Consider the following 27,353-nt stretch of genomic DNA (forward strand, 5'->3'; position numbering starts at 1 on the left):
GCAATAGGATGGAACCAATCTAACATTCTGCTGGTAAGGCTAAGTTCGCTTAACCAAAGGAATAATTTCCTTCATCCCCCCAAAACATTTAATTATTCTTGATTTAGCTGGGGGGGAACTAAAGTCAAAGCATGATTAAGATATTAGCTATGTTTTGACTTCTCAACATGAAATTTAAGTGAGAATGGGATACTTTAATAAAATCTTTACAGCACTTAGAACTTTATTGTATAATTTGACCTTGACATAGGTAAAATTTCAGTGTGTTACTCTCAGAATTGTGACACTAAACTTGGTCTTGTGTTTGAACCAATGATGTGATGAACTCTGTAAAATGTCACATAAATTTAAACTATGGTATCACTTTGGTAGGGAATCTTGTTGACCTATTGTCTAACTGGGTTCTTAGTAGTGAGTCTTTATTTATTAAACTAAAAATGCTCTACAGGGCAAAAAAAAAGCAGGTTTTAAAATATTGTTAAAATTATTGTTTTAAGGATTTGTCTCATAACTTATAATAGCCAAAGGTGACAATGTTTGCTGGTACTTTTGGCATGGAGGATCTTTATCACTAGTCTTTTGCTATTGAAAATTATGTATGTTTACCTAAGAGGTTTATAAATTATGACAATGCCTTCAGAATTTTATGGTACAAAATGAACAAATATATCACAGGCCTGTTCAATGAAAAGCTTGTCAGCTTTTGGAATGAAATCCTGTTTTATATAACTTGAATATAGGTGTTTTAAAATAATACTGTTTTACTGATCTAAAAAGCATGTTACATTTAAAAAACAAGCATGTCTTGGAGGACTCTGGTGTCTTCATTCTATTCTAAGGTCTTCCACCAACAGTGCCTCCTATTAAGGTAGAAAATTGATGCACTCTCTAAATGAGAAGGAACTGGACACATTTTTCTGTTTTTTTTTTTTTTAGGTTTAGCGGTCTAACTGACATGGGTTTTTTTGTTTGTTTTTTTAAAATTTCCTTTGTACTGACAACATTTCTAAAGGAGCTGCTAGGTAGATATTTCAATATTTAAAATAAACTGGATGAAAACAAATTAGTTTGAGATTAATCCATCACTTTTATTGTAGAAAAATACTTTAAGGGCCTTAGCTGGTATGAAATACAGTGCATACTTCTTACTTGGAACAATGATAGAACTTGACTTCCCAAATAGCTACTTAATCGCAGACTGCAAATTCACAGCTTTAGTTGCCCGTATAAATTTTAGTTTAACACACTACTTTGAGTAGGCAGACCTCATTCTGCATTGGATCATTTAAGGGCTTTGTTGTGTTTCTTGCAAAATTGTTACCACTTAATAAATACAGTGCCTTCTACTTAATTCAAACACTAGTTGATTCTCAATTTGACTTTCTCAATCTCAAGAACCAAATAATTTGTATTCAAAATACTACCACTAGCTTTTTTTATTTTAAATCGCTTTAGATGAAAATTGCTGGTTATAGAAACTTTAACAAGTAAGGCAAAAATTCTGAATAAGAACCAAAAGATAACAAAAAAATAAAAGGACTACAAGATCTTACTTGTTCCAACATTGTTGGCAAAAACATTACCATGTACATTGCATTCTGTGCTATGTATGCCTTTGACCATATGGCTTACATTATTGCCTTTTTAAATTATAAGAATGTACTTCACTTGGGTTAAGAGGTAGGCACTGTATTTTATCTTGACAACCCCTTCAACTTTCTAACTAATGCACTGACTGTGTTTGAAAAAGACAGGAATATGAAGATTGTACTGTGAAAACTGTTGAATTATTTTCATAAATTATTTATCAGCGTTAATGACTTTTAGATTTTTGTAATGTGTTAGTAACAGGAGGGGCTAGCAAGGTGATTCTATTCTCCACAAGAAAAACAAACTAAGGCTATAAATTTAAGCTTGGCAGACTGAAAATGGGTTTCTGACAACCCTGCATTTTAGTGTGAACGTGCAGGGTAATTGCTGTCTCTAAAAAATTTTAAATGATGGGACAAACTTCTGAATTTGAAATTTTGAATGTATCTAATTAGTTAAGGTACATAAAATTGTGCCTTTGTAAATGTTTATTTAAACAGGTGGTTGGAATGGTGTAATGTAGCAAAGCTTAACAGAACTCAGTTATTATTTTGTGTGGAAAAAGTTTGAATTGTCATGTTGTGTAATTGACTTGCTTTAAAATGAACAATAAATTTAATAAAATAAAGTCATTGTCTTGTTTTTTATCTACTTAATGTTTGTTTAAATATGGAAAAATACTCATGAGTAGCTTTGAAGGTTTCTCGTTATTAAATATATTGGCTATTGGTAACACGATGGTTTTTAGTCTTGTTAGTGTCAGTTCTCTTCTTTTAATTGGAACTTGATACTAACTATTAAAGTTAGATTTTTAAAAAGATTCTCCTTCTGCTTTCAACAGAATGTGTGTCAAAATAGTGTCACATTTAAGTGTAGTTCTTAAAAGATTTTAATAAATTATTAAAATAGGTTTATAAGGTTAGACTGAATTTGTAATAAAAATACTTCACTATATATTGTAACTAGCTAGTTTTAAGCAGTTTCACCTTACATTGTGTTCAGTATTTTCTTAGATTTACCAGGTGGACATAGAGGCAGTTTGGGGAAGAATTTTGAAGAGGTAAAGTTTTGGGGATTTTAATGGAATTTGTTAAAAGCAATAATGTTCACTTTTATCAAATAATTACATAAAGGATCTCTTTATCATGAAAGAGTAAGGCAAGTTTGTTTTCATTTTTTTTTTATACCAGGGCCACAGCCATCTCTGGGAGTTAGTTTTGGAACGCCATTCGGCTCAGGTATTGGCACTGGCTTGCAATCAAGTGGCTTAGGTTCTTCAAACCTTGGAGGTACACTTTAACTTTTCTAATGTTTCATTGAATTATTATACAATACATCTGAATTTATTACAAACTTTAAACTTCACTAAGAGGATGATCTGTTTCAGAAGTAAATCTTCAGTTTGGCAAAAGTAAGGCACTTGGAGGGAAAAAGTCATCTGCATTGTAGAGCAAGAGTAAGATAAACCACAAAGGTTAAATCTAGTGTTGACATTTTTAGTGAACCCAAAGATGCAAGAGAGACGGGCATAAGATAAGCATGTCAGCGTTGCATTTTTGAAACCAGGAAAGTACCAATTACTTTGTAACTAGGACTTGAATTTATTTATAGTTTACTAAAGGCTTTAAAAGTAGGTACCCACAGTCTTAAAGACAATCACATTTTATTTGGATTTGAAACAGCAGCCAGAAGAATTTGTTAACCTAATTAAGAAATTTCTCCTGTGTACAATTGAGTTCTAACTCTTAGAACACATTTCACCTTGTTTATCAGTTCAAGGATTTAATAAGAAACTACTGAAAAACTATCTAATTTGCACTTGTTCAGGGAACCTGTTTGTCAAAGCATAATTATGTTCTGCTACATAGCTTTCCAGTACAGAATCCAGTTCTGTAAAATGTTTGCCTTTTAATGCTGAGATCCAAAATCCTTTTTGTCAAGCTATTCAACCTCACAACTTCTGAAAAAGAGGAAAATTCTCTTTTGTTTAAATCAAATATTTTTTGACTGACTGGAGGGAGTAGGTAGGAGAACCTTCAGGAGAGGAGCAGTGCCTTAAAGAGCAGGTAGTGAGGTAAAAAAGATAATTTAAAATTTAATGACTATTGCTTTCTCACTTGTTAATAATAATCCTATGTTTCAGGTGAACTGAAAAGTGACTATCAACATGTAAACTTCACAGAACTATATAGATATTAAAATTCACTTGCTATTAATGTTGTGTGGTGCAGTGTATTTACAGTAGTTTGAGATCATGTTAAATGACTCATCATTTTAAAGATTAACTACTTTACTTATCTTTGGAATTAGTTACATTATTTATAAATTCCAGAATGGTTCTCATCAGCCAAATTGTAAATTTGACTATCTATGGAAGTAGATTTTGTGTGTACCAATAACAGGAAAAATTACTAATCTTCATGGGTGGACTAAAAGAAGTATATACTTGTTTTGAGTAACCCCATAGCATGTTACATGCTGTACAAACAAAGGGAAGGCCTGGTCCCTCCCTCAAAGACGTTGTAAACTACAGTTTGTTCAGATACTCTTTTAGAAATTTTGCTGATGCAAGTTACACAAACTTGTCCTAGCGAGTAATTAAGAGCTAATTACTGGCTAGATCTTGAAGCCTTAATTTTTAAGCTTTCTTTAGTAGCCCTTTGCTTAAGAAGGCAATTTTTTGATAACTTTTTGTCATAATTGTATATTATCTTGTAAAATCCTTAACTCCTTTTGTTTGAGTTTGTAATTTATTCTGCAACGTACGGACTTGACACATGGTGAAGGGTAATTTAACAAAGAGAACTAGTACAGCAGGGGGGAGAGAGAGAAAAAACATCCAGAAATGGGGCTCCTGGAAACAAATAAAGTGAATACTTCAAGGATTCAGAAAATTAAATACTTAATCATAATCAGTTATTAGACGCACATTCTCCAAATTATATTCTTCGCTTGCAAAATTTCTTACTGGTCATATTCACAAGTTACAGTCTTAACAGTTGCATGTATAGTTAGTATTCTTGGAGTGTAGATGCCTGCTCCTTCATTAATTAAAACAACATTCCTGTACTAATGGTACTAACACCTATCTGATGATCCATTTATAATCGGATTGGGCAAAAAATGGGAAATGTTACTTCACCGAGCAACCTTACACTCATACAATATGTGGCATTTGTTCACCTGTAAAATAGAGAGATTTCTCTGATACAAAGGCAAAGTCCTCTTGTCTACAGAATAAATACTTTGGAGCCTTACATGTCCTGAATTACTACAATTATAAACCTAAAAATTCATATTTGTAAATTAAGACTAGTAGATTTTACAGTTCTGCTAAAAATGTGAATATTTTTCATAGCTTTTTAACTAAAGCTTGAAAATAAGGGTATCATTTAACAAGTTTTAACACTGTTCTCTCTTAAAAAGAATCAGTTAAAGCTACTGAATGTATTTTTAATCTTTCCTATCCCATAGCCTCTTCCTCAAACATCAAATGTGTGCTTACTTTTCCTTGTATATGTTAATAGTAAATAGTATTTTTAAAAAATCTTACATTCTAAGCAAATTTTGAATGGTCTAGTCTCAAAATATAAACATCTCAGAACTACTAAATCAAATTGTTCCTTGAGATTACAGAACTATAGAGTAAAAGATGACTGCCTTTTTTCTGCGGGGATGTATTTGAGTAGTTCTGATGAAATCCTATTTCATACGAACTTAGTAGTTATAAGGTTATCAGAGCCAGGTGACCAAACTAATTTCATGTATTTGTTTTCCTGTTACAGTGATCTCTACCTCTAAGAGTGCCAGATACTTTATTATCTTAATTATTGGAGATTTTTACCTCATACTTTTCATTTCATCTAAAGTCTTGTCTACACAAGGAAGTTGCAATTAAAGTGTGGCTTATTTTGATTTAGCTTAAACTGATACCTAATCGATTTAAGCTGAATTGAAAGAAGCAGGGTTTAAACCAAATTAAAGGTGTCCATGCAGCCTTTGGCACCCATTTAACTAAATTTGGTTTTAAATAACACCTTTAGTTAAGGTGGGGCAATTTTTTTTATCATGTAGACAAGTCCTGAGGTTACTGGAGTTAGAATTCCTAGCCTATTCATGTAATTTAAGTCAGAATTTGCTTAGGTTTATAACCTATTGGTGGTGGAGTGACATGATGTCATTGAACTCATCCTCTTTTTGTATTTAATAGAATAATGTGACTATGACTACAGACATTTCCATTTAATTGCAGTAATTGTTTATAGCTTAATGCTTACCATTCAGTATCTGATTTTTAAATAAAACTACTAATAGTTTTCTATGATTCTCAGACACTTTTCTGTTTGAGTATTGCTTGGGGCGGAGTGGAGGGGTTGTTTTTTGCAGAATTCATTTAGTGCTGCATTTAAAGCAGGACACTTTGAGTAGTGAAACAGATTTACTAAAAATAATTCTTAGGATTAAATATGCTTTTAAATTATTGTCTGAAAACTATACATTTTAAATTGCAGTGTTCTGTGTTACCAGCTTTTTATGTTGTTGCATGTCTTTACTACTCTTCCATTAGGATTTGGAAGTAGCTCTGCTTTTGGAAGCACTGCCACAGGCGCACCATCATTTGGATTTGGAACTCCAAATAAACCCTCAGGAAGTCTTAGTGCAGGTTTGGTTTTATCTGAATTCAAATTTGTCTTAAAAGTACAAATGCATAATCCAACTGCAGGTTTCACTTTAAAAAAACTAATTGAAAACAAGATCATGTATATGCTTAAAGTTGCCTTTACAATAAAACTCTTGAAAAATGTTATTTTAACTAAAATATTTGCTTTAAACTAAATTAATTATTTTAGAGGGGGGAAAAATCAACCCCTAAAATACCCCTTTTTGGATGCTATCTCCCTAAAAGGGAACTACTGATTTCAATAAATTATAGCTCCAGTTTTACTAATAATTTACAGTTTAAAAAAAAATCACATCAGATGTAGTTTGGGGCACAGGAGACACGGCTTGCTATTTGAATACAAGGAAAAGGTAGACTTTTTAAGGTTATTTTAAGTTTTGTTGTTTTTTAAATGTGTTCTGCTTAATTCACCAATAGTTAGATGCTCTTATTTTTTTAGTCAGAATTTACCTTACAATAACTAAATGTTAAGAATACCTTTTGTAAAACTAAATACCTACATTTTATATGCAGAAAGGATATGCAATTGTCAGTTTGTACGTTCATAATTCCTATATATAAATTAAGGATTTTATTTTGAAAACTTGTCTCATTCTGAGGCCTCTCATATAGTTCAACATTTGAATGCATTTTTTATTTCATACCTCTGTCAGTTTGGCAACTTCCTGCTTATTACTCATTTCATTCTTAATCTTTTATTAGTGATAAAATAGATGTAGAATCTTGGACCCATTACTCCCAAACTTTGGGTATTTGAAATCTGACTTTCATTTGGCACCCATGTCTAATTTTCTAATTAGCTTTAGTTATTAGAACATATGTTTATCATAGCTTGTGCTTTCTAGAAAATTAGAATAGATGTCTACTTTCCAGGATTGGTTTATGATAGTATTTTTATTTGTTTTTACTTTTGTTTTTCTAATTGCAACTGTTTCTAAAAAAACAAGGGTTTTCAGTAATGCTGAAATAATGTTGCTGATTTTTCCTGTGGACTCTTCTGGCTCATATTAATTTATGTATTACATCAAATAAGGACTGCATTAATTTTGACCTCTAGTGTGTAGAATCCATGCTTTTTCTTAGTTTAGGATGATTCTTCTTTCAAATGAGGCCTAAAGAATGTTTTAGTTTAAAACAGCACATTACAAAATGGAAATAAATGTTTGCTTGATTTTGGTGGCTAATGCTCATGAATGCATAACATCCTGGTAAAGTGCATGTCGTCTCTGTTAGTAAAATCTGCATATTGCAAAACTGGAACGCTAGCATTCTTCGTGTTTAGTAACAAATGCATATTTTATATAATGTTCAAATTTTTTTACTTTTATAATAATTAAATTTTCTTACAGGTGCCTGCTGCTTGAACTACATTAAGCCAAAAATAAGTTATTTGCCAATTTTTCATATATTAATAAAAATGTCAAGTTCTTCTTTGAGTGATTGCACATGTGCATTCCACCCTAGGAGTGTACGTGCCCCAAGCACAGTTGCTGGAAATGTTTCCCTCAGTGGTACCTGTTGGGGTGGCTCAAGCATCCTCTGGTGCTGCATGCTTATAGTGCTGATATAAAGTGCCCAGCCAGCCCCATGCCCTTTCAGTTCCTTCTTACCACCTGTGATGGTCACTGGGACTGCCATCCTTGCTTTGGCAAGTTCTCTGTGGTCTTCTTTTTCTTATATTTATATAGATCATAGACTCATAGAATTGTAGGACTAGAAGGGACCTGCAGAAGTCTTCTAGTCCAGTCCCCTGCACTCAAGGCAGGACTAAGTTTTATCTAGACCATCCCTGACATCCATTATCCCCTTCCTAGATCCCAGGGACTGGTATGCTGCCCTCGATTAAAGGGATGCCTTTTTACATATATCAATATACCAATATGTCATTAGGTTCTTCAGATTTGTAATGAACCCTCCCATTCAGCCTATCTGCAGCTACACGGATGTTTACAAAATGTCTGGCAACAGTGATAGCCTTTCTGAAGAGGTTAGGGGTGCAGGTCTAACCTTATCTAGACCACGGGCTAGTCAAGGCTGGTCCAGGGCTCCAGAAGTGTCCAGCATTCAGCTTATGCAGTCAACATTCAAGGCCCGAGACCTTCTGATAAATGAAGAGCAATCTACCCTAGCACTGGCACAGAGGTTAGAGTTTATTGGAGTAGTGTTCGACTCTACTCAGGCCAGAGCCTGCCTCCCAGAGGGTCGTTTCCAGACAATCCCATCCCTGATGATTCACCTCAAGGGTAGTCCAGTCACAACAGCCCAAAATTGTCGGAGACTTTTAGGTCACATGGCCTTGTGCACATATGTGGTACAACAGGCAAGACTGCACCTCACACCCCTCCAGACATGGCAGGCCTCAATGTACTCACCAAACCGCTACCATATGGACTTCGTACTCATAGTACCTCAGTGGGTCATCATCTCCCTCAATTGGTGGTTGGATCTGTTCACTGTTTGTTTGTACAGGTGTTCCCTTTATATGGCCTTTCGTCTCCGGAGGAACTTTCATTCCACATCAGTGCCAGGGAACTCAGAGCAGTTTACCTGGCCTGTCAGGCCTTCCTGCCACACGTTATGGGCAGAAATTTGTTTGTTCTTATGGACAGCACTGCAGCCATGTTTTATCTCAACAGACGAGGAGCTTGCTCTTCCCTCCTATGTCAGGAAGCGATTCAGCTGTGGGAATTTTGCACAGCCCATCAATCAGTCTTGTGGCCTCGTACCTTCTGGGAACGCAAAAAGACCTGACACATCACCTCAGCAGGACTTTCTCCAGTCACCACGACTGGTCCTTTCGCCAAGACATAGCGAGAGACATTTTCCAGCAGTGGAGGACTCCTCAGATAGATCTGTTTGCAACCTGGTACAACAGAAAGTGTCACCAGTTCTGCTCCCAGTGAGGTCACAGTCCAAATTTTATCATGGACACCTTTTTGATCTCATGGACCGGATGCCTTTATTATGCTTTTCCCTCTATCCCGCTCATGCACAGAGTACTGCTAAAGATGACCCAGGACCAGGTCTGAGTTCTTCTGATAGCCTCAGCATAGCCCCATCAACACTGATTCTCCACTCTGCTAGGCCTCTCAGTGATGACCCCATCCCGCTTCCGTTACACCTGGACCTGATCTCTAAGGACAACAATCGGCTGCTCCATCTGAACCTGAGCTCCCTTCACCTAACAGCCTGAAAGCTCCATGGCTAAATCCCAAAGAGCAGGCTTGCCCACAGCAAGTTCATCAGGTCCTATTAGGTAGTAGAAAGAGCTCCACCAGGGATACTTACTTTTCAAAGTGGAAGCGGTTCTCTGTCTGGGCATCCCAATGCAGGGTTCACCCACACAGTCATCCTTACAAGAAATTCTTGAGTATCTATTATACCTGAAGCAGCAAGGCTTAGCTATTTCCTCTGTCAAGATTCACCTTGCAGCAAAATCGGCTTTCCACTATTGGGTGGATAACCGGTCCATGTTTTCAAATGACATGTCTGTTTGATTCCTCAAGGGCCTACAAAGGTTATACCATCAAGTAAGAGAGCTTGTTCTTCCCTGGGACCTGAACTTGATCTATCAAAGCTTATGGGACCACAGTTTGAATCTTGGGCAACTTGCTGTTTATTATACCTCTCCTGGAAAGTGGTTTTCTTAGTGGCCATCACTTCGACCAGAAAGGTCTCGGATCTCCATGTCCTCACATCAGAACCTCTGTACACAGTCTTCTTTAAAGATAAGGTACATTTATGTCCTCATCCAGTTTCCTCCCAAAAGTGGTTTAGCAATTTCATAGCAATCAGGCAATCTACCTACCTACCTGTCTTCTACCCGAAGCCACATGTAAATAGGGAGGAACCATATCTTCACTCATTGGATGTTAGATGCTCTATGTCACTTTCTACATAGAAAGGACTAAACTGTTCCAATAATTTACCCACAGTTTGTAGCTGTATCTAATATGAAGAGTCTCCCAGTCTCTACACAGACAGTTTCATCCTGGATCACTTCATACATTCATAATTGTTATGACCAGGCAGGTGTTCTGCCACTAGCTTACCTGACTGCTTATTCCACACGGTTGCAAGCATCAGCAACAGCATTCCAGTCACAGATCCCTACTCAGGATATTTGCAAAGTAGTGACCTGGTCATCGGTGCACATATTCTCCTCCCATTATACCATCACTCAGGAGTCCAGGGATGATGCCAAATTTGGTCGAGCTGTCCTGCAGTTAGTATGTCCATGAATTCTGATCCCTCCACCTATTCAACTGCTTTGGAGTCACCTAGAGTGGAATGCACATGTGCAATCACTCAAAGAAGAAAAAACAGTTACTAACCTATAACTGTTGCTCTTCAACATACATTGCACATGTCCATTCCATGACCCACCCTCCTGCCCTTCTGCATTGGCATTTTCCAGAAGGAACAAACTGAGAGGGTGCAGAGTTGGCTGGGCACTTTATAATGGCGGTATATGTGCATGGCACCAGAGGGCATTCAAGCTGCCCTGGTGGGTACCACTGAGGGAAAACTTCCAGTGAGTGTGCTCAGGGCGTGCACACACATGGAATGGACATGTGCAACACATCTCACAAAAGCAACAGTTACAGAAGGTTAGTAACCTTTTTTCCCATTGAATTACTGCTAAGTGCAAAACTTGCTTAATCTTCTTCATAAGCAACGTTGTTACTCTACTATTATACATTTTTAAATGAATGATATAAAAGATTTAAGGCATGCAGTACTTTAAAGTTTTGTGTTACAAAGCAGAAATGTTCATTAAAACCCTGATTCGGCAAGGAACTGAAACATATGCCTAACTTTAAGCATGTGTTCAAAAGCGTTTCTGAACTGGGAGATCAATAAGGAAATGTTATGAATCACTTAAACCATATTGCAAATCTAAACAATATCATTTAAATTGAAGAGATTATGGAAATCAAATCTCCAGATAACTTTGATAGTGTATAAATTACATTAATCCTTGCCTGTGTAAAATGGCCTCTGGATTGAATGTGATTTTACAGTATAGATTTACTTTATGGAGTAACTGGGCTTGGATACACTTATTAAAAAAAATAATAGAATCTGTCATTTGTCAGTCCTCTTCCCCAGGCACTGTTTGCAATACTTCAGCACTGAGACCATTGTTTTATAGAACCTTACGATTGTCCTAGGTAATGAGAATTGTATTTTGTTTCTGCAGCTTTTTCTTAAATCAGAGTCAGTAGGGTGGTTTGGGTCTAGGGGAGCACGTATGTGCCATTATTGCAGCTCTTGAGTTTAGACCTGACTCCTCTTCCCTAAGATGTTACCATAAATTTCGCTGCAGGGGACAGGGGGTGGCGGGGGAGGGGAGCTTGGCGGCCACAACAAATAACTCTGTGGGCCGTGTGTTTGAGATCCCGATCTTGGGGTGAATCCTTGTTCCTAAATCCCAGTCATCCAGTGCCCCTGCCAGCCAGCACACAGCACCCCAGGTCAGTACTGGGAAGAAGTCCACAGCACTGTCAGGCAATAATATAGGACCATTGAAGACTACCTCCGTATTGGTTACCACCATGGCACTGAAGACTGGTATTGCCTTCTCTAGGCAATGAATAGCTAAACAGACAAATGAATATTACTCCCAACATCAATCCCCCTCTGTCCAAAGGAGACATTCAGAAACTCATTCTCTTTGCTGGGACTGGAGGACTGCGCCCAAAGACAAATGACACCAACTCAATTTCTGGCTCAGTACTGAAAAGGTACAGGGCACCTTCTGTGCTTACTCGTGACAATGCTGGAAGCTATCAACATTGGCACTCCCAATAGAAGCCTTAATTAATGGTTAAAGGTAGAAGCTAAGTCTCTGGCACCACATTCCACATCAATGTCACTATGGTGGGCACTCGTACTCACCTCTGGTCTCTTGGTACTGAGTCCTCCTCAAGATCAGTGCCACCTCTTGAGAAAGTTTTCTCTTTTTCTCCTTCACTGGGGAACACCTTCATTCTGCTGTCTAGCAGTTTGTCATGGAGACCAGGAGAAGGCCTTGCTCTACAAACCAGGGATGCTCACTTCAGAGCCTTGACTCATCCACCTCAGGCATGGCAATGGTCTGATCAGCATTACCAGAGCCAGGTGGATCCCTGTTGGTCCTATTGGGCATACTGAGGACCTCCATCTAGTATTCAGGAGCTGGTCTCCATCTTACCACTCAATAAAACACAGGCCATGGTCCCTTTCTGTACCACACCCCCATCTGTAGACAGGGAGGAGCAAGAATAGCATTCACAGGAGAAACATTCAGGTCCAGAGCCCTCTGAGCAACACCTTTCATCCTCTGAGACCAGTCATTATCTTCTCCCAGTGAAACACTCTTGTTTCCTGTACCAGTCCCAGGTGATTTTAGAGCCTTCCAGAGGCTGCTTTCTCATACAGCTGAGATCCTCAAAATAGAGACTTTAATAATTGAAGAAGACGCTCCCAAGCTTTCAGATATGCTGCATTCTTCTGCTCCTGCGAGAATAGCACTGTCAATTAATGAGGGCATCTTAGAACCAGCTAAGACTCTATCAGGTGTCAACAACTTTGCTTCAAACTGCTTAAAGAATGGAAAAGGAGTATCAGTGACCCCAAAAGGGACAATTTTATAATTTTACAATTTTATAACCACCCAATTCCAGGTTCATTAATGGTCTCTCTTCTGCCCACAAGAAATCTAAACCCTCCAAAAGATGAAGAACCAAATAAACTAGACCTTTTTGGAAGAAAGGCTTATTTGTCAGTGTCACCTCAGCTACGAATATGAACCTATCAAGTCTTCTTTGCAAAACCCTGTCCCACATCAGATATCTGCTGACGACTCCAGAGAAGAGTTGAAAACCATCATTGCTGAAGGTCACCAGTGATGCCTTACACTCTCTAAGGCCTCCAGGGCCACACTTGGCTCATTGAGCATCCTGTGCCTCAGCCCCAAATGACAGGCCCTTTAAGATACTAAGGGCAGTCTCAATAGAAGAACCTTACTTACCCTAGCAACAGTCTTCTGAGTAACCGCCCAGAAAGAAACCAAGGTTCTCTCAGAGAAGCTAACCTTTCTTGGTCTTTGATCAGTCTTAGTCTGCTTCCAGACTGCAGGTATGACACAAGGGTTGAGAACCACAACAAAATCAGGCAAGAGCCATCCCCAGATCCTGCCTTCAGATGCTGGTTTGCTTTCTTCCATCAGGCTTGTACTGCAATTACAACGGACCAATGGGTGCTGGAAGGGGTCTCATATGGTGCTCCATCCAGTTTGTTTCCTTGCCCCGTTATCCTTCCCCCTCCCTCTTCATGAATCCTTCTTACAAAAAGCTAAAAAATGGCTTCCCTGCTTTGCTTGTGAGCCAAAGAGGAGGTACCTCTAGAGTACAGGGGAAGGGGTTTCTGCACTTGATATTTTTGTTTCAAAACAGAAAAGGGTGTCTTTGTCCTATCCTAGACTTGAGAGGACTAAACAACATATCCACTGTCTCAGATTTAGGATAGGAATGCTTACCTTCATCATCCCTTTCCTAGGCTCAGGACTGGTTTGTGGCTCTCAACCTCCAAGACTCATACTTCCATACTGCAATTCATGTAGTCTACAGGAAATATCTACAATTTGCAGGGAGTCCCAATCATTACCAATAGAATGTTCTACTGTTTGGTCTTTCCAGAGCAGCGACAGTTTTCACAAAGTGCCTGGGAATAGGGGCAGCACAGCTGAGGAGATGATGAGGCATTCACGTCTACTCATATTTAGATGATTGCTTGATCAAAGACAGGTCTCATCAGGAAGTCACCACAGCCTGGATCTATGTCCTTCGCCTTTTCAGACAGCTGGACCTCCATTGAGAATTTTTAAGAGAAACTATCTCTTACCCCATCACAAACAATAAAATTTACAGGTGCCTTAGTCAATTCCAAATCATTAAAGGCATATCTTCCAACAACAGAGTTCTGTCTATCCAAATGATCATTACCAGTATCAAAACAAATCCATCAACTGCAATAAGAAACTGCCTCAAACTTATTGGCCACATATCAGTTTGGCATGTGTGGGACACCACTAGCCAAACTTTACCTATGCCCATTACAGAGCTGGCTAAAGTCTATCACCCCAGGAGAAATCAAATGGGTATGAAAGTTATGATCCCTGCTCACATTTTATCAGAACTGAATGGAAGGTCAGACCTTAAGAGCATTCCACCCCTCCTCCTACAAAGATACTGATCACAGATGCATCAAGAACAGGTGGGGCACATCTTGGCCAACTCCATGTACAAGGAATTTGGTCCCTAAAAAGTATGACTCCACCCATATACGTTTTAGAATTACGGGCAGTCAGATTAGCGTGCATTGCATTCATACCTATTTTACAGAATTCCACCATTCAGAGTCTCAGAGACAGTATCATCAGCAATACATTTATATAAAACAAGCAAAGAGATTCTTGCTTATCACTCCTGTGTCAGGAGGCAATGAAAGTTATGGACGTGGTGCCAACAGAGGATAACCCAAGTAACTCTTCATCTTCTAGGAGTTGGCAAGGAATATCCCATTATAGACTTGTGTCATCAAACAGCACATAGTGTCCAGCCTTTTGCTGCAAGGGGGACATGAGCCCAGGATTCTAAGACACTTTTCGTGTACCATGAGATCAAAGACTCATGTTTTCACCCATTACTTTGATAATTAAAGTGATGTGCAAAATTCATACAGATCCCGATAGCTCCATATTGGCCGAGACAATTCAGGCTAACAGATCTCCTCAAGACATTTATTCAGCATCCAATACCACTTTCAGACTGTCCAAACATAGTATCAAAGAATCACGGTCAAATACTAAATCCAGACCTGAAATTGTTACATCTGAGCCTGGATATTGGCGGGTTGAGTGCTATTGATTTACTGTTCTCTACAAGTACAGAAGATCCTACTGCAAAGCAGAAAGCATTCCCCAAGTAAAATGTATTCCTGTAAATGGAAAAGATTTTCAATTTGGGCAGCCCCACACAACCTTGACCTAATGGAGGCTCCTATACCTAAAGTCCTTGATTTTACTTTGTATTTGAAACACTTTGGACTCTTAGTTCAGTTATGGTCCACCTTATAGTGAGCTTAGCATGCCATTCTCCAATACAGTCATGTTTATTTTCTCTCCCTTGCCCCCCTTTTTAAAGTGGTTACTATATACTTACCTGTTAGCTGGTATGGTATTTTACTATTGTTCCTACAAACCTAATGGAGATCCTCTCTCTGAATGCAGTCCACACTACCTTGTTGTCAAGATGGCCTGTTTTGGTTGCCATTGCATGAACCAGGAAGATCAGTAAAATAAGACCTTTTCATGGCCAGCTCTCCTTACACAACATTAAACAGAGGTTAGATGGTGTTGAGACTTCCTCCCAAATTTATTCTCAAAGTTGTGTCAGACTTTCATTTGAATCAATACGTTAATCTTTCCATTTTCTTTCCAAAAGCCATAGTCTTGCGGGGGTGTTGAAAAGGAGGAAAGAAAATCAACAACTTGGGTGTTTCAAGAGCATTGTTATATTATTTTGATAGGGCAGAGCCCTTTAGGCAGACCTCCCCATAAGTAGCACTTTTAAGGGGCACACCACTTCTTCCAGGAGGATATCTAAATGGATTAACCAGTGTATTTCAGTCTCTCACATGACTGGTACACCTTTTCCTCTAAACATCACAGCTCATTTCACTAGCGCATAGGCTGCCTCTTCTGCACGCTTCAGAAATATCCCTACATCTGAAATCTGCAAGACAGTTATTCGAGTGATCCCTTTCCTTTTGTTACACTATGCCCATGACCTGGCCACAAGATCAGATGACAAATCTGGCAGCAAAGTGTTACAATCACCTTTTAATCAGTGGTAGTCAGAGCTCCTCTATCTCACCTTCCAGATGGGACACCTAAAGTGAGATCCACACACATACCTGAAGAAAGGCGGGTTACTCAATCTACTGTAACTGGAGTCTTTGTGGTGGTGTCATCCGTGCGCATCCCAGGACCTGCCCTTCATCGCCTTTTTTTTAGAGTCCTCATTACCACGGATTCTGAAGGAACTGAGGGATGGTTGTGACTGCTTTGTCCATAATGGTCTTGGATGGGGGCCACGAGCACATTGTACATTGCAGCATGGCTCAACATACAGAGATTATTCAGAGATTGCAATATCATGCACAGGAATTATATGCTAGTCCTAGAGTGGGATCCACATGCATATTTCAAAGAACCACGGTTACTGTAAGGTATTCTTTTCTTAAAAGAAAGATCAGTTGTGTGCACAGTGAAGGTTTTTTTCACCAAATCTGCAATTATAGCAAAAAGAGAGCTATCTGGTTCATCTGATAGGGTTTTGGGTTTTTTAATACATTTTGCATATGGCTTAATCCTTTTGGCAGAGTTAAATCAAACAAAAGTTTCACTGAATACATTATTAAAGTCTAATCATATTCATTGCATTTCCTTGATCATATTTCTAATTTGATATGAAAAAGCAGTTGAATTAGGGATTAGTACTTCACTAATTCTTACTGTTCCATATATTCATAATTTTTAAGGCCAGAAGGGTTCATTATGATCACCTAGTCTGACCTCCTGCATAACAATTTCTGCATCAAGAAGCAGGTACATGAAATATTGCAACATATGGAAATCTTCAAAATAAATCATGAGTCAAGAGTGGTATCCCAAGAGTGAGGATCTGCATAGGCAGTAACTGAATTATCATAGTGGGTTACAATCAAGGTGTAGGAAATGAGTTTTATTTGTGTAACTCTTGAAGAGGCCAGTATAGCATTTGTACCTATGCATGTTTCTATTTGGCATGAAGAACCCAGGTGATGGACAAAGGTCCAAATTGAAGTGTTTGCACAGTTATTTATGCACAAGTCTTAAAGTGCTGTAGGATTCATTCCTTTAGTGTAAATAACTTGAAACTGAGTTTCATGATTCTTTATTTCTGATGTAAATAATTTTCAATAATAGAAGTGAGAGGACATCAAATTTGTGTAGGACATAGATAACTTTGCGACTCAAATGAGGCATATTTTGGAAGTAAATTAGGATGTTTTTTTCCAAACCTACAGATATTTATAGCATTGTGGCAGTGATACTGAATATGAATATGGAGATGCTTTCATTTTATGACTCTCTTTTATACTTGTAACTAGTACTGGTTAAACTACTTGTTACAAATAATGCTCATTAAGGGTTTAACTCCTTTTCTGCCTGTGAATAGCTTGTGAACCAATCCTAATTTCTGTTAATGTTTCAATTATTTGTGGTCAGTAAATGATTTTTATCCTTTTCATGATTGTTAAATAGATTAATTCACATATTCGTTAAGGTGACCAATCGCACACAATCATCATCTCCCTGAAAGTTGTTAAACAGGAGAAGGATGAATAATGAACTTCTACTATGAATTGCAGTTACAAATCATGCTAATCTTTCAGAACCTCTTAAGATTCTCTAACACTTTCATAAATATCCAGCTATTGTCCAAATACCTATGCATAACTAATATGACCTCACAAATCTGAGTGAACAGCACTTGGTATTTTTACTTGCTTATTATTGCAAGACAGTATTTGACCAGTTCTATTTTGTAAATTCTTGAACAAAATTTCTCATGTTCACTTTCAGTCTAAAGGAAGATTGATGGATTTCATTTATTTACTTTAGCAACATCTTCTGAGCTATTCTTTGTTTTTTCCAAAGCTTGCTGTCTTTTGTGCACTAATTCAAAAGGGCTTTTTTAAATAGCTAAAACTTGGCATGGATGTTTAGTGTTTACTTATTTCCCTTTTAGGTTAGGACCTGTGTTGCACATATTAGGAAGACAGTGTGCTCTTGTTAAGAGGGCACAAGACTGTTAGCTCTCTTCCAGATATGCCACTGATCTGCTGAGAGACCACAGGCCAGTCACTTCACCTGGTCTGTGCCTCTACTTCTCCCACCCTTTGTCTGGCTTGTCTAGGTAGATTGTAAACATGCAGAGACAGGGACTGTCGTGCACAGTGCCTTGCAGAGTAGGGCCCCAATCTCAGTTGAGAACTCTAGATGCTACTGTAATGCAGATGATAACAAAGGAAATAACTATTACCCTATAGGGTATAGTAACTTAGATGTTACAGTGCAAGCACTGTATGCCTCTGACTCAGTGCAGCAAATCTAAAACAATGTATTAGGAATGCGACATAGTATTGTGGGTCCACTTTGATATGTTCAGAGTAGTGTAATTACTAGTAATTCAGTAAGTAACTATCCCTGGTAAATTGGAGTGAGGGCAAATCTGAAGTTATGATTTAACTGACTTCTGGTTTTAAAATATTTTTCCTTCCCATACAAGGCTTTGGCAGCTCAACTACATCTGGGTTTAACTTCAGTAATCCTGGCATCACAGCATCGGCTGGCTTGACATTTGGGGTGTCTAATCCTGCATCTACAGGTTTTGGGACAGGAGGGCAACTTCTTCAGTTGAAGAAACCTCCAGCTGGAAACAAGAGAGGGAAAAGATAGACACACTGTTGGGGAAAGGGGAAGTGAATCAGCTTTGTTCATCCTAAAAGTCTATTTTTCTAAATGGATGCAGTAATTAAATTGCATCCCAGGAGATTTATAAAATTTTGCTACGTTTCACTATTCTGGAATATGAAATGTAATCATATTGAACAACTATTTTCCTGTGAATAGAAACCCATCTATGTATTTTTATTTTGGTTCTAGTTTTAGAAATGTTCTATACTGCATTATTAAAGAATCTTGTAAAACCATCTATTTAACCTAATGGTAGTAGCAGAATATTTTTTGTTAACAAGCTTTATACCTAATGGTAGTAGCAGAATATTTTTTGTTAATAAGCTTTATACCATATGAATATATGCATATTTGGTTTTTTTGTACAGATAAAATATATTCTAGTACAAATACTAGAGTTCATATCTTCTGTTCCTGGATATGGCCTTTAAATCTACTTCAGGGTGTTTCTTTGTGAATATCGATGTAAATATAAATATATATACAGTACAGTGCACACATTTGTGTGCATGTATTTGTATATATAATAAAAACATGTGAACTTTGCCCCATAGACAAAACTCTCCATGTTTCTTTGCTTTGTGTGTTCACTTTTCCATGTTGTTTCAGGCTTCCACATCTTGATGCTCATAGGAATATCAAATAGTAGTCCCAGGCTGTAATATTTTTGCAGCTTGTTTTTTAAAGACGAGCTGAAATACTGTTCACTATTGTATAATTCTGGCAAATAGTGTTTAATTGCCTGTTTGTCCTCAACATTTTCCTTTCCTCAGCTAGCAATCACTCCAAAGAGGAATCTGGAGAGACTTTCAAACAAAGGTGTTGTCACAGCTGGTGTTGCCAAACAGATCTCTCCTGGGCTGGGCTTCATTTGTGAGGCTGCTAGGCTTCCGGAGATTGCTTGGGGGCAGAGAGTTGTGAAGCCGGTGGTCTCTTCTCTCTGCGGGTGGTGGATGCAGACTGTGCCATTCTAATGAAAATTGTAGCTAACCATTCCAAACAGAGTTGATTCACACAGGGCTACTGGCATTGACTCCAAAAAGAGTTGCTTACCTGCCCTTAACACCCGTCGCTGCCAAGGAATGAAGTAAAACAGTATACTTTGAGGGTAAGCTATTGTAACAGTAGAAATACTACCAGTCTTACAAGTGCAGCAAACTTCATGTTATGGCATCTTGGCACGTTGGGCTGCATCTCTAGCTCAGACTGCATTAAAACAGAAACAGCAGAAAAATCTCTTACAGAGTGTATATGGAAGTTTGGAGATAAGTGTAGCTTTTAATATAGAGGTTGTTTTGTACATAATGTGCATCCAAGTGAATAGTCACAGTCACTTTCACCAAGGCACCTTTTTTCTAAAACAGGTATTATGCATAATTTTCTAGTATGAAGTCAGTTGCTTTCAATTGTAAAAGTGTTGTCAAGTACTGTTTTGTATGTTCTGGAAGTAATGTCTGCATACAGCAATTACTGGCCTTTGACAAATGGGGTTTTCTGTTTGTGTTCAGAAATAAGCATATTAGTTTTGAACACAGAACTTTTCACTTTTGTACACTTGTATGTTACTGCATCTAAGAGATGAGCATTTTCTTTGGGAGGCAGTTAATAGTGTGTGCATTTTTGTTTTTTAAGGCAGAATTAAAAGCTTAAAAGTCCATTTCAACTTAAACCTTTTTCAAGGGTTTGCATTGGGCTGTAATCAAAATCCTGATATTTGTATTTCTTTGTTATCGCTTTTTTTAAAAAAAGTTAAATTTAAAATGTTGAACCACTGGACTTTCTTGTATTGTATTAATTTGTGAAACTAATTTTTTTAAACTGTGTGCTGTCTTTGTCCACATGTGCAACCTACCATTGTGCAAAACAATAAAAGAAATGAATGCTGTGATCCTAGTCATAATTATTTGTCTATTTGCAGAATCTGGTCCTGTCACCTTAGTTCTCTTGTATGTCATATTTTAAAAAAAAAGCTTTAAAATCATGTTGATTTATTTTGGCTAATGTATATTTGCTCTTATTAAAAATTGAGTTTTGATCTCTGAATTAAAATCTTAGGACTTTTGTCCATAATCCTTTATCTTCTCCCACAGCATGTGAACGCAGATGATACTATACTGCAGCACAATGTGTGCTCTTGCCTTCTCATGAATGGGGGTTTTGCACTGTAAATTTAATTTCAAAACAAAGTGTTAATTTGCTTTGTGTACTATAGTCCGTTGTCAGCAATAGTTTTGAAAGCTATAGAATTTTGGACTGCGCTAAGCAAATAAGCTGCAGCATTGGCTAATTCGACAGATGCCGCTAAGACATCACGCAATAAGCAGCTGTGCCTAAGTGTCTTTTAAAAATGAAATAGTTTGAACATTTGATCTAATCAATTTTTCTTTTAAAATAAGAAAACTACCAGAGGAAAGGAAAGTATATAACTTTAACAACTGATTGAGCTCTCTATGTATATAGGGCCTGATTTGCATATATGTTAAGGCCCCTTTACACCTATTTACACTACCAGAGACCACCATTTTGTCCATGTAACTCTCACTACAGAATAACTAACTGCCAGAGAGTAATAGAGCTACCACTAGACTGGCCATTTCCTTAGTGTCCTTGCAGTCCTTCCATACTCCTCAGTTTGTCTCTTTCCTGTCCAGCTGGGTTCCTGCACCATGCCTGTCAAACTCCCCTGTTGTTCACTTGTGCTCCTGCCAAGCTGGCTTTTTCAGCCCCACCAGTTCTTGTGCTCCCTTGGAAATTGGGGTAGAGGAGGTGAGAGGGAGGTAGCTCTGCACATCTTCCTTCTCACAGGGTCCTCTAGAACCTAAGGCCAGCCCTTTACATATACATGTAAGTCAAATATTTGTTAAAATACTAAAGTTGTATTTTGAAACTGACTTATGTCCATATTATGTTTTTAAAATGTGGTTAAGGTTATGATTATTTTAGCTTTGCTTTTTTATGCTTGTCTCATCAGGGACAACTCTTGTACTATTCATTTATCCCCAACCTTTCGTCATACCGTATCAATATAAATAATCTAGCATCAGTAATGCCAGCTCTCCTGTGATTAGTTCTAATATCTCTATATTGAATGGCCAAATAGGAGCTTTGGGAGAAGCAGCTTCTAGGTTTTAACCTAGGAACTAAAGGCATTTACCTCCCCAGTGTATTTGTCTGTATTTGTAGAGTGGGAATCAGCATGACTTCGACCATGCATTGTATGTCGAGCCCCACCATAGCATAAGAGCCAGCCTAGCCTCCCTCTTCCAAAGCTCCACTTCAAATTTAAAAGAACAAAAGATTTCACCGTATGAGACCAGATCATTTGTCCATCCTGTCTAGTTTTTCAAAAAATCAGCTTGGGATCACTAATTATGAGCTTGGGGCTAAATAAATGCTGTTTAGATGTTTAAATTTTCCTTATAGCACACAGGAGGTTCTTTGTCATCCAAAATCAAACTAATATGCAAGGTAAGTTTCAGTACTACATTAAGCACAAAATAAGGATTTTAGGAATTTTATCTTTAATGTAGGCTACAGAATGGTTTGGGTTTTTTTTGTTGTGAAAAAGGTTAATCGCATAGTTGGGGAACACAAAAGTAAGTAATGGATATCCTTGTTCTGGGACCATTTTTTCCTGTGAAGATCTTTCTTCTTAGCATCCCCTTCAAGGTTTGCAGCAATTTTGCAATACAATACTTCTTTCGCCAGGTGGCAGGAGACTACTATTTTTCAGTCTGCCAAAGACGTCTTATAAAGCCCTGTAAGGCATTATTGCTGTCACATAGTACACTAGCTTTTGTTTTCAGATCATTTACACAAATAGTTTCTTTTACACAATGGAATTCTGAAAATTTCTACCAGAGGGTTGGATCAAGCTGTCCCATGTGAATCCAGTACTTGGGTGCCTTTTACTGACAGCCCTCCCACCTACCTCTAGGAGTTCAACCCTTTTAGCCAATCACAATTACCATAAAAGGGGGCAAAGAGAGAAACCGTTTGGATGTACAATTTAGATACCTTAAGATAATATATCCGAGAGCCTCTAGTGATTAACAAGCACAGATCCCATTCACTTTCAGTTGAATTTATGCCCTATGTCACTTAGAGGCAGAATTTTCCACAAAAAAAAACCATCTGCCATTTTGAGGTAGTTTTAATCGTTTTCCGAAGATCAAAGCAATATGGGTATGTTTTTTCTGGGCTGGCTGTTATGATTTGTAGATTCCTGTTGGGCTCAAAGAATTCAGTATTTATGCATATTTCTAGGAAGGTTTTTGGTTGAGAAACTTACAGGCAAAGCCTTCAGTGTGCTCTGATGTTGTGTCTACCTTTAACAGCTGATACTTTGTTCTCTGACCAGCCTCAAGAACTTTTTTCTGCTATGGTACTAAAATCTCACAATCTGAATTGTTTTCCTCTTTTTCTTTTCACCTCAGGCATCCGTGTACAGCATTTACTGGGCCAGCACAAGTACAGTAACATCTTAGAAAGTAGTGAAATTGCATCCAAACTCCGGTTCTGATCAGGGACTAGTCTGTACCTGCTGTTCAAGAAACTCCCTGTTTCTCACATCTGTGTGTTTTTAATATGGCATTGTAATGTGACAGCAAGACCTGCCTCTGAATTGCTTATCTTTTATCATTGTTATGAAAGCAAGCGAGAGTGATTGGATTTTGATAACACACGGTATTAACCCAGTGTAAGCAGAAAAAGAAACAAGGACTCAGCACTTTTTCAAGAATCAAGTAGCTATTAAATAAAACTATTAACACTTGGAAAAATTACATAGCCTGGAGATTATAAATAATCTGGTAAATTCAAAATATTGTAAAACCACAGTTTGAATAATCCATAGTTGGATAGGACCCTTACAAGAAAAAAGTATTGGCCAAAGGTGACAAACCTGAGTGTCCAAAGCGAACTCCATATTTAGACGCCTAAGTAAAAGCTGCCTGACTTTCAAAGATGCTGAGTGCTTCTAGCTATCTTTGACCTCAGTAGGATTTGTTGCGTGAAAATCTGTCTACCTTTATTTCAGTGCCTAAATATGGATTTAGGAGTCAAATTTAGGCATTCATGTTTGAAAGTTTTGGCTACTACTTTCAACTTCCAAATAAGGATACATTCTCTCTAGGGATCTTTATTAAAGCCATACTTTTTTTTTTCTTCAAGCTTTGGTATTTATACTGTCACTGTTACAAATGTGGACCCTGGCCCTGCAGCTGGATCTGTATGGGCAGACCCTGGTGCCGGCATGGAACCTCAGTGAATGAACATCAGTGTGGTTCTGTGAGGGAAGAAGGGTCTGTCCACACTGATCCAATTGCAGGGTCAGGGCCATAGGAGTTTCACTTAATGTTCTGTTTAAATGATCAAAGTAATCTTCAATAGCTGTGTTTCATTTAGAACTGCAAGATTATCAGTTACTCTCATTGGAGGTGAAGCATCATACTGGAAAGCACTTCTGCATAGAAATATAAGCCCCTACTAACTGTATAGGACAACATTTACAAATGAGCACTTAAAGTTAGGCATGTGAGAGGTTTTCAAAAGTGCCTAAGGAGTTTAGGAGCATTTGTCCTATTTATTTTCGGTGGTTGCTTATGCTCTTAAATTCCTTGGGTGTTTTTGAAAGTCTCCTAATTCCTTACTAAGTAAGTGGCACTGAACACCTTTGAAAAATCAGGCTACTTACTTAGTGCCTAAATCCATACTTAAAAGATAAGTATTAGCTTAACTTTAGCTCTCCCTCCTCCCCCCACCCTGGTTTTAAAATTCTGGCATGTACATCTGATAGCTTGTATATATTCAAAAGTCATTTTTAAATTATATACACACACATACACACACCATCCATGGAATATTCTCATTCCTAGTCACACCTTAACTGGAGATAGGTAGACCTTCCCGTGCTTTCAATGTTTTTTGATCAACTACAGTAGAATAAGACAGAGAGAGAGACCAGGAGTGAAAAATCTGCAAGGCGATCACCTTGGAGAAGCAGAATTACAGGTAAATAACTGTCCCTAATGGACACATTTATTCCTCAGTGTGATATTGGCTAATTTAATATTTGTAACTGGCAGGGAACCTTTAAATTAGTTAAAGGAGAGGTAAATTTATGTGGTGTTAATTGCAAACATTTTAAGGCACAGTTCATATTAATTTTAAATTGCAGGCAGTTTTATATTAGTTTCTGTGTATCTATTCTATGGATAAATAGATTACTTTATTTTCCAGTGCCCTCAATTTGGCAGTTTCCAGAAGTACTATGGTCACTTAAAACAAATCTATTTTTTACTCTCCCTGTCCCCAATCACATCTGCAATCCATGGTATAAAGATTGTCATTGAAAATTAATTAATGCATTAAATGAGAGATTAAGGGCCAAGGGTGTGAGCCCGGCTTATTGAAGTCAGTGGCAAAACTTCCACTGACTTCAATGGGACCAGGATTTTGCCCCAAATTTGCAAAAGGGCCTTTAACTTTGGATACCTCAGTTACTGGTTTTCTGACTTTAGACATCTTGTGCCTGGTTTTCAGAAGTAATGAGCACCTGTTGCTCTCATTAACTTTGCAGTGGAGGGTTCTCAGCACATGTGAAAATCAAACCATAGATGTGTGAAGTTGAGCGCTTCAGAACTGATGCATCCAAAATTAATTGCTGCTTTTTCAAATGTAGGTCTACATGACTTGTTTATAGCAACATAGTAAGTCAGGAATAAAACCCAGGTGTTCTAATACAGAGTCCCCTTTTCTAACCACCGAGATCAGAATCTTCCCAATTTAAATTCAAATTATTCTTAATTTATTCATAACATCAGAGCATGTTAAGTGTATTGGACCAGCTTCTCAGCCACAACTGAAGTGTACACAGTACAGCTCAGGAAAGGGAGTGTACTCCCCTATTCCTGGGCAGGATCTGCTCTTGGCTAGCTCTCCAACATAAATTAGGGGAGTTTGAATAATCCATAGTTGGATAGGACCCTTACAAGAAAAAAGTATTGGCCAAAGGTGACAAACCTGAGTGTCCAAAGCGAACTCCATATTTAGACGCCTAAGTAAAAGCTGCCTGACTTTCAAAGATGCTGAGTGCTTCTAGCTATCTTTGACCTCAGTAGGATTTGTTGCGTGAAAACAAAGCTGCTCTAAATTTTATGCCAGCTGCCAGTGGCTAAAGGGGCAATATTGTAGCTGAGGTGTTCAGCAAAAGATAGGGAAGCTGTAGCCATGCCTGCCTTTTTCCAGCCATGCCTCCTATGCCAGCAACAGGAAGGTCATAGGGGCTATGTTGATCTTGTGTGCTGCAGGCTTCCCCTTACACTGGGATGATTCTCTGTGGCCTGCTGTGCCAGCTTTTGGGCATCCACCAGCAGTGTGGCACAAAGCAGCTGCACACCATATCAGAAGATGGACTGTAGAACGAAAGTGTGTAGTCTAAAAAAGTAACTCCTTTGTTCCTCTCAAAGCTTCTGCTTAGGAAAGCACAATTCCCAGATGCATTGCTTTCTCTTCACAATCAACACCAACACCTGAAGGTAGTTCTAAGTTAGCACTCACAGGGAACAGAACAAAATGCAAGGGATAAGAGAGAGCAGAAGAAATGCCCAGTTTTATTGCGATGTAAATGAGTTTTAGCAGTATGTAGTATTCAAATACATTTCAACTAAGAAAAGTCTGACTGACTGATTGCATATTTACCTTTAGCAGTGGCTTCTGACTGAAACCATGGGCTGTCCGGAAGAAATAATCAAAACATAAATATTTTAGAGAAACACTGACAACTATTATCATTATTTCTGCTGCTGCTAGTTCCTGTTGTGCCCATAGGAGCTGACTTTCCCTTTTTCATGTGGGTACTCGATCCCCCGTGTGCCCCGAGCCCTGCCCTATTCCACCCCTTCAATGAGGCCCCACCCCTGCCCTGCCTTTTCCCACCTTTGCCCCCATTCCTACCCCTTCCACAAAGTCCCCGCTGCAACTCCACCCCTTCCCATCCAATATTCCAACTCCTTCCCCAAATCCCTGCCCCTGTTCCCCTATGCGTGCCACGTTCCTGTTCCTCCCCCTCCCTCCCGGAGCATGCTAACGTTGCCAAACAGCTGTTTGGTGGCAGCTGGGCGGGAAATGGGAGGTAGGCGGAGGAGCAGGGATGCAGTGCACTCAGTGGAGGAGGAGGTTGGGGGAGTGAGGGGAGCTTGGCTGCTGGTGGGTGCAGAGCACCCACTAAATTTTTCCCCATGGGTGCTCAGCCCAGAGCACCCACAGAGTCGGTGCCTATGGTTGTGTCTATTGCTGTGGCAGCCAAAGATTAAACCACCAGGAGAGAATTCAACAAAACAGCCTGTGTTCAGCACCCTTGGCAATCCAGTGAAGAGCAGACCTTGGCTACAATGGGAATGAGAGTGAGTTTCTGCCATCAGCACACAGCCTCCAATGCTAAAATTCCCATTGATTAGAGTGGGGCAGAGTGAACGTGACAGGAGTGCTTTTGAAAATCCTACTCTTAGGGTA

The 27,353-nt window shown here is 38.4% G+C and overlaps 1 protein-coding gene across 4 annotated transcripts in view; it reads left to right on the top strand.

The window, feature by feature from the left end:
- The window catches only part of NUP58 (nucleoporin 58), a 61,342-nt gene extending 37,847 nt beyond the window's left edge, over positions 1-23,495 (top strand). For 2 of the 4 annotated variants that reach the window (XM_039531644.1, XM_039531634.1), the window contains exons 14-16: positions 2,781-2,879; positions 6,158-6,253; positions 18,652-20,727. In XM_039531644.1, the coding sequence (XP_039387578.1) occupies positions 2,781-2,879; positions 6,158-6,253; positions 18,652-18,821 (365 nt within the window). In that variant the 3' untranslated portion in view covers positions 18,822-20,727. Of the gene's footprint in view, positions 1-2,592; positions 2,652-2,780; positions 2,880-6,157; positions 6,254-18,651; positions 20,728-23,275 lie in introns of those variants that run through there. The other 2 variants (XM_039531645.1, XM_039531650.1) reach the window with 2 other exon arrangements.
- Positions 23,496-27,353: the final 3,858 nt, after the last annotated feature.

Source organism: Mauremys reevesii, linkage group 1 (assembly GCF_016161935.1).
Source record: "Mauremys reevesii isolate NIE-2019 linkage group 1, ASM1616193v1, whole genome shotgun sequence".
NCBI lineage: Eukaryota > Metazoa > Chordata > Testudines > Geoemydidae > Mauremys > Mauremys reevesii.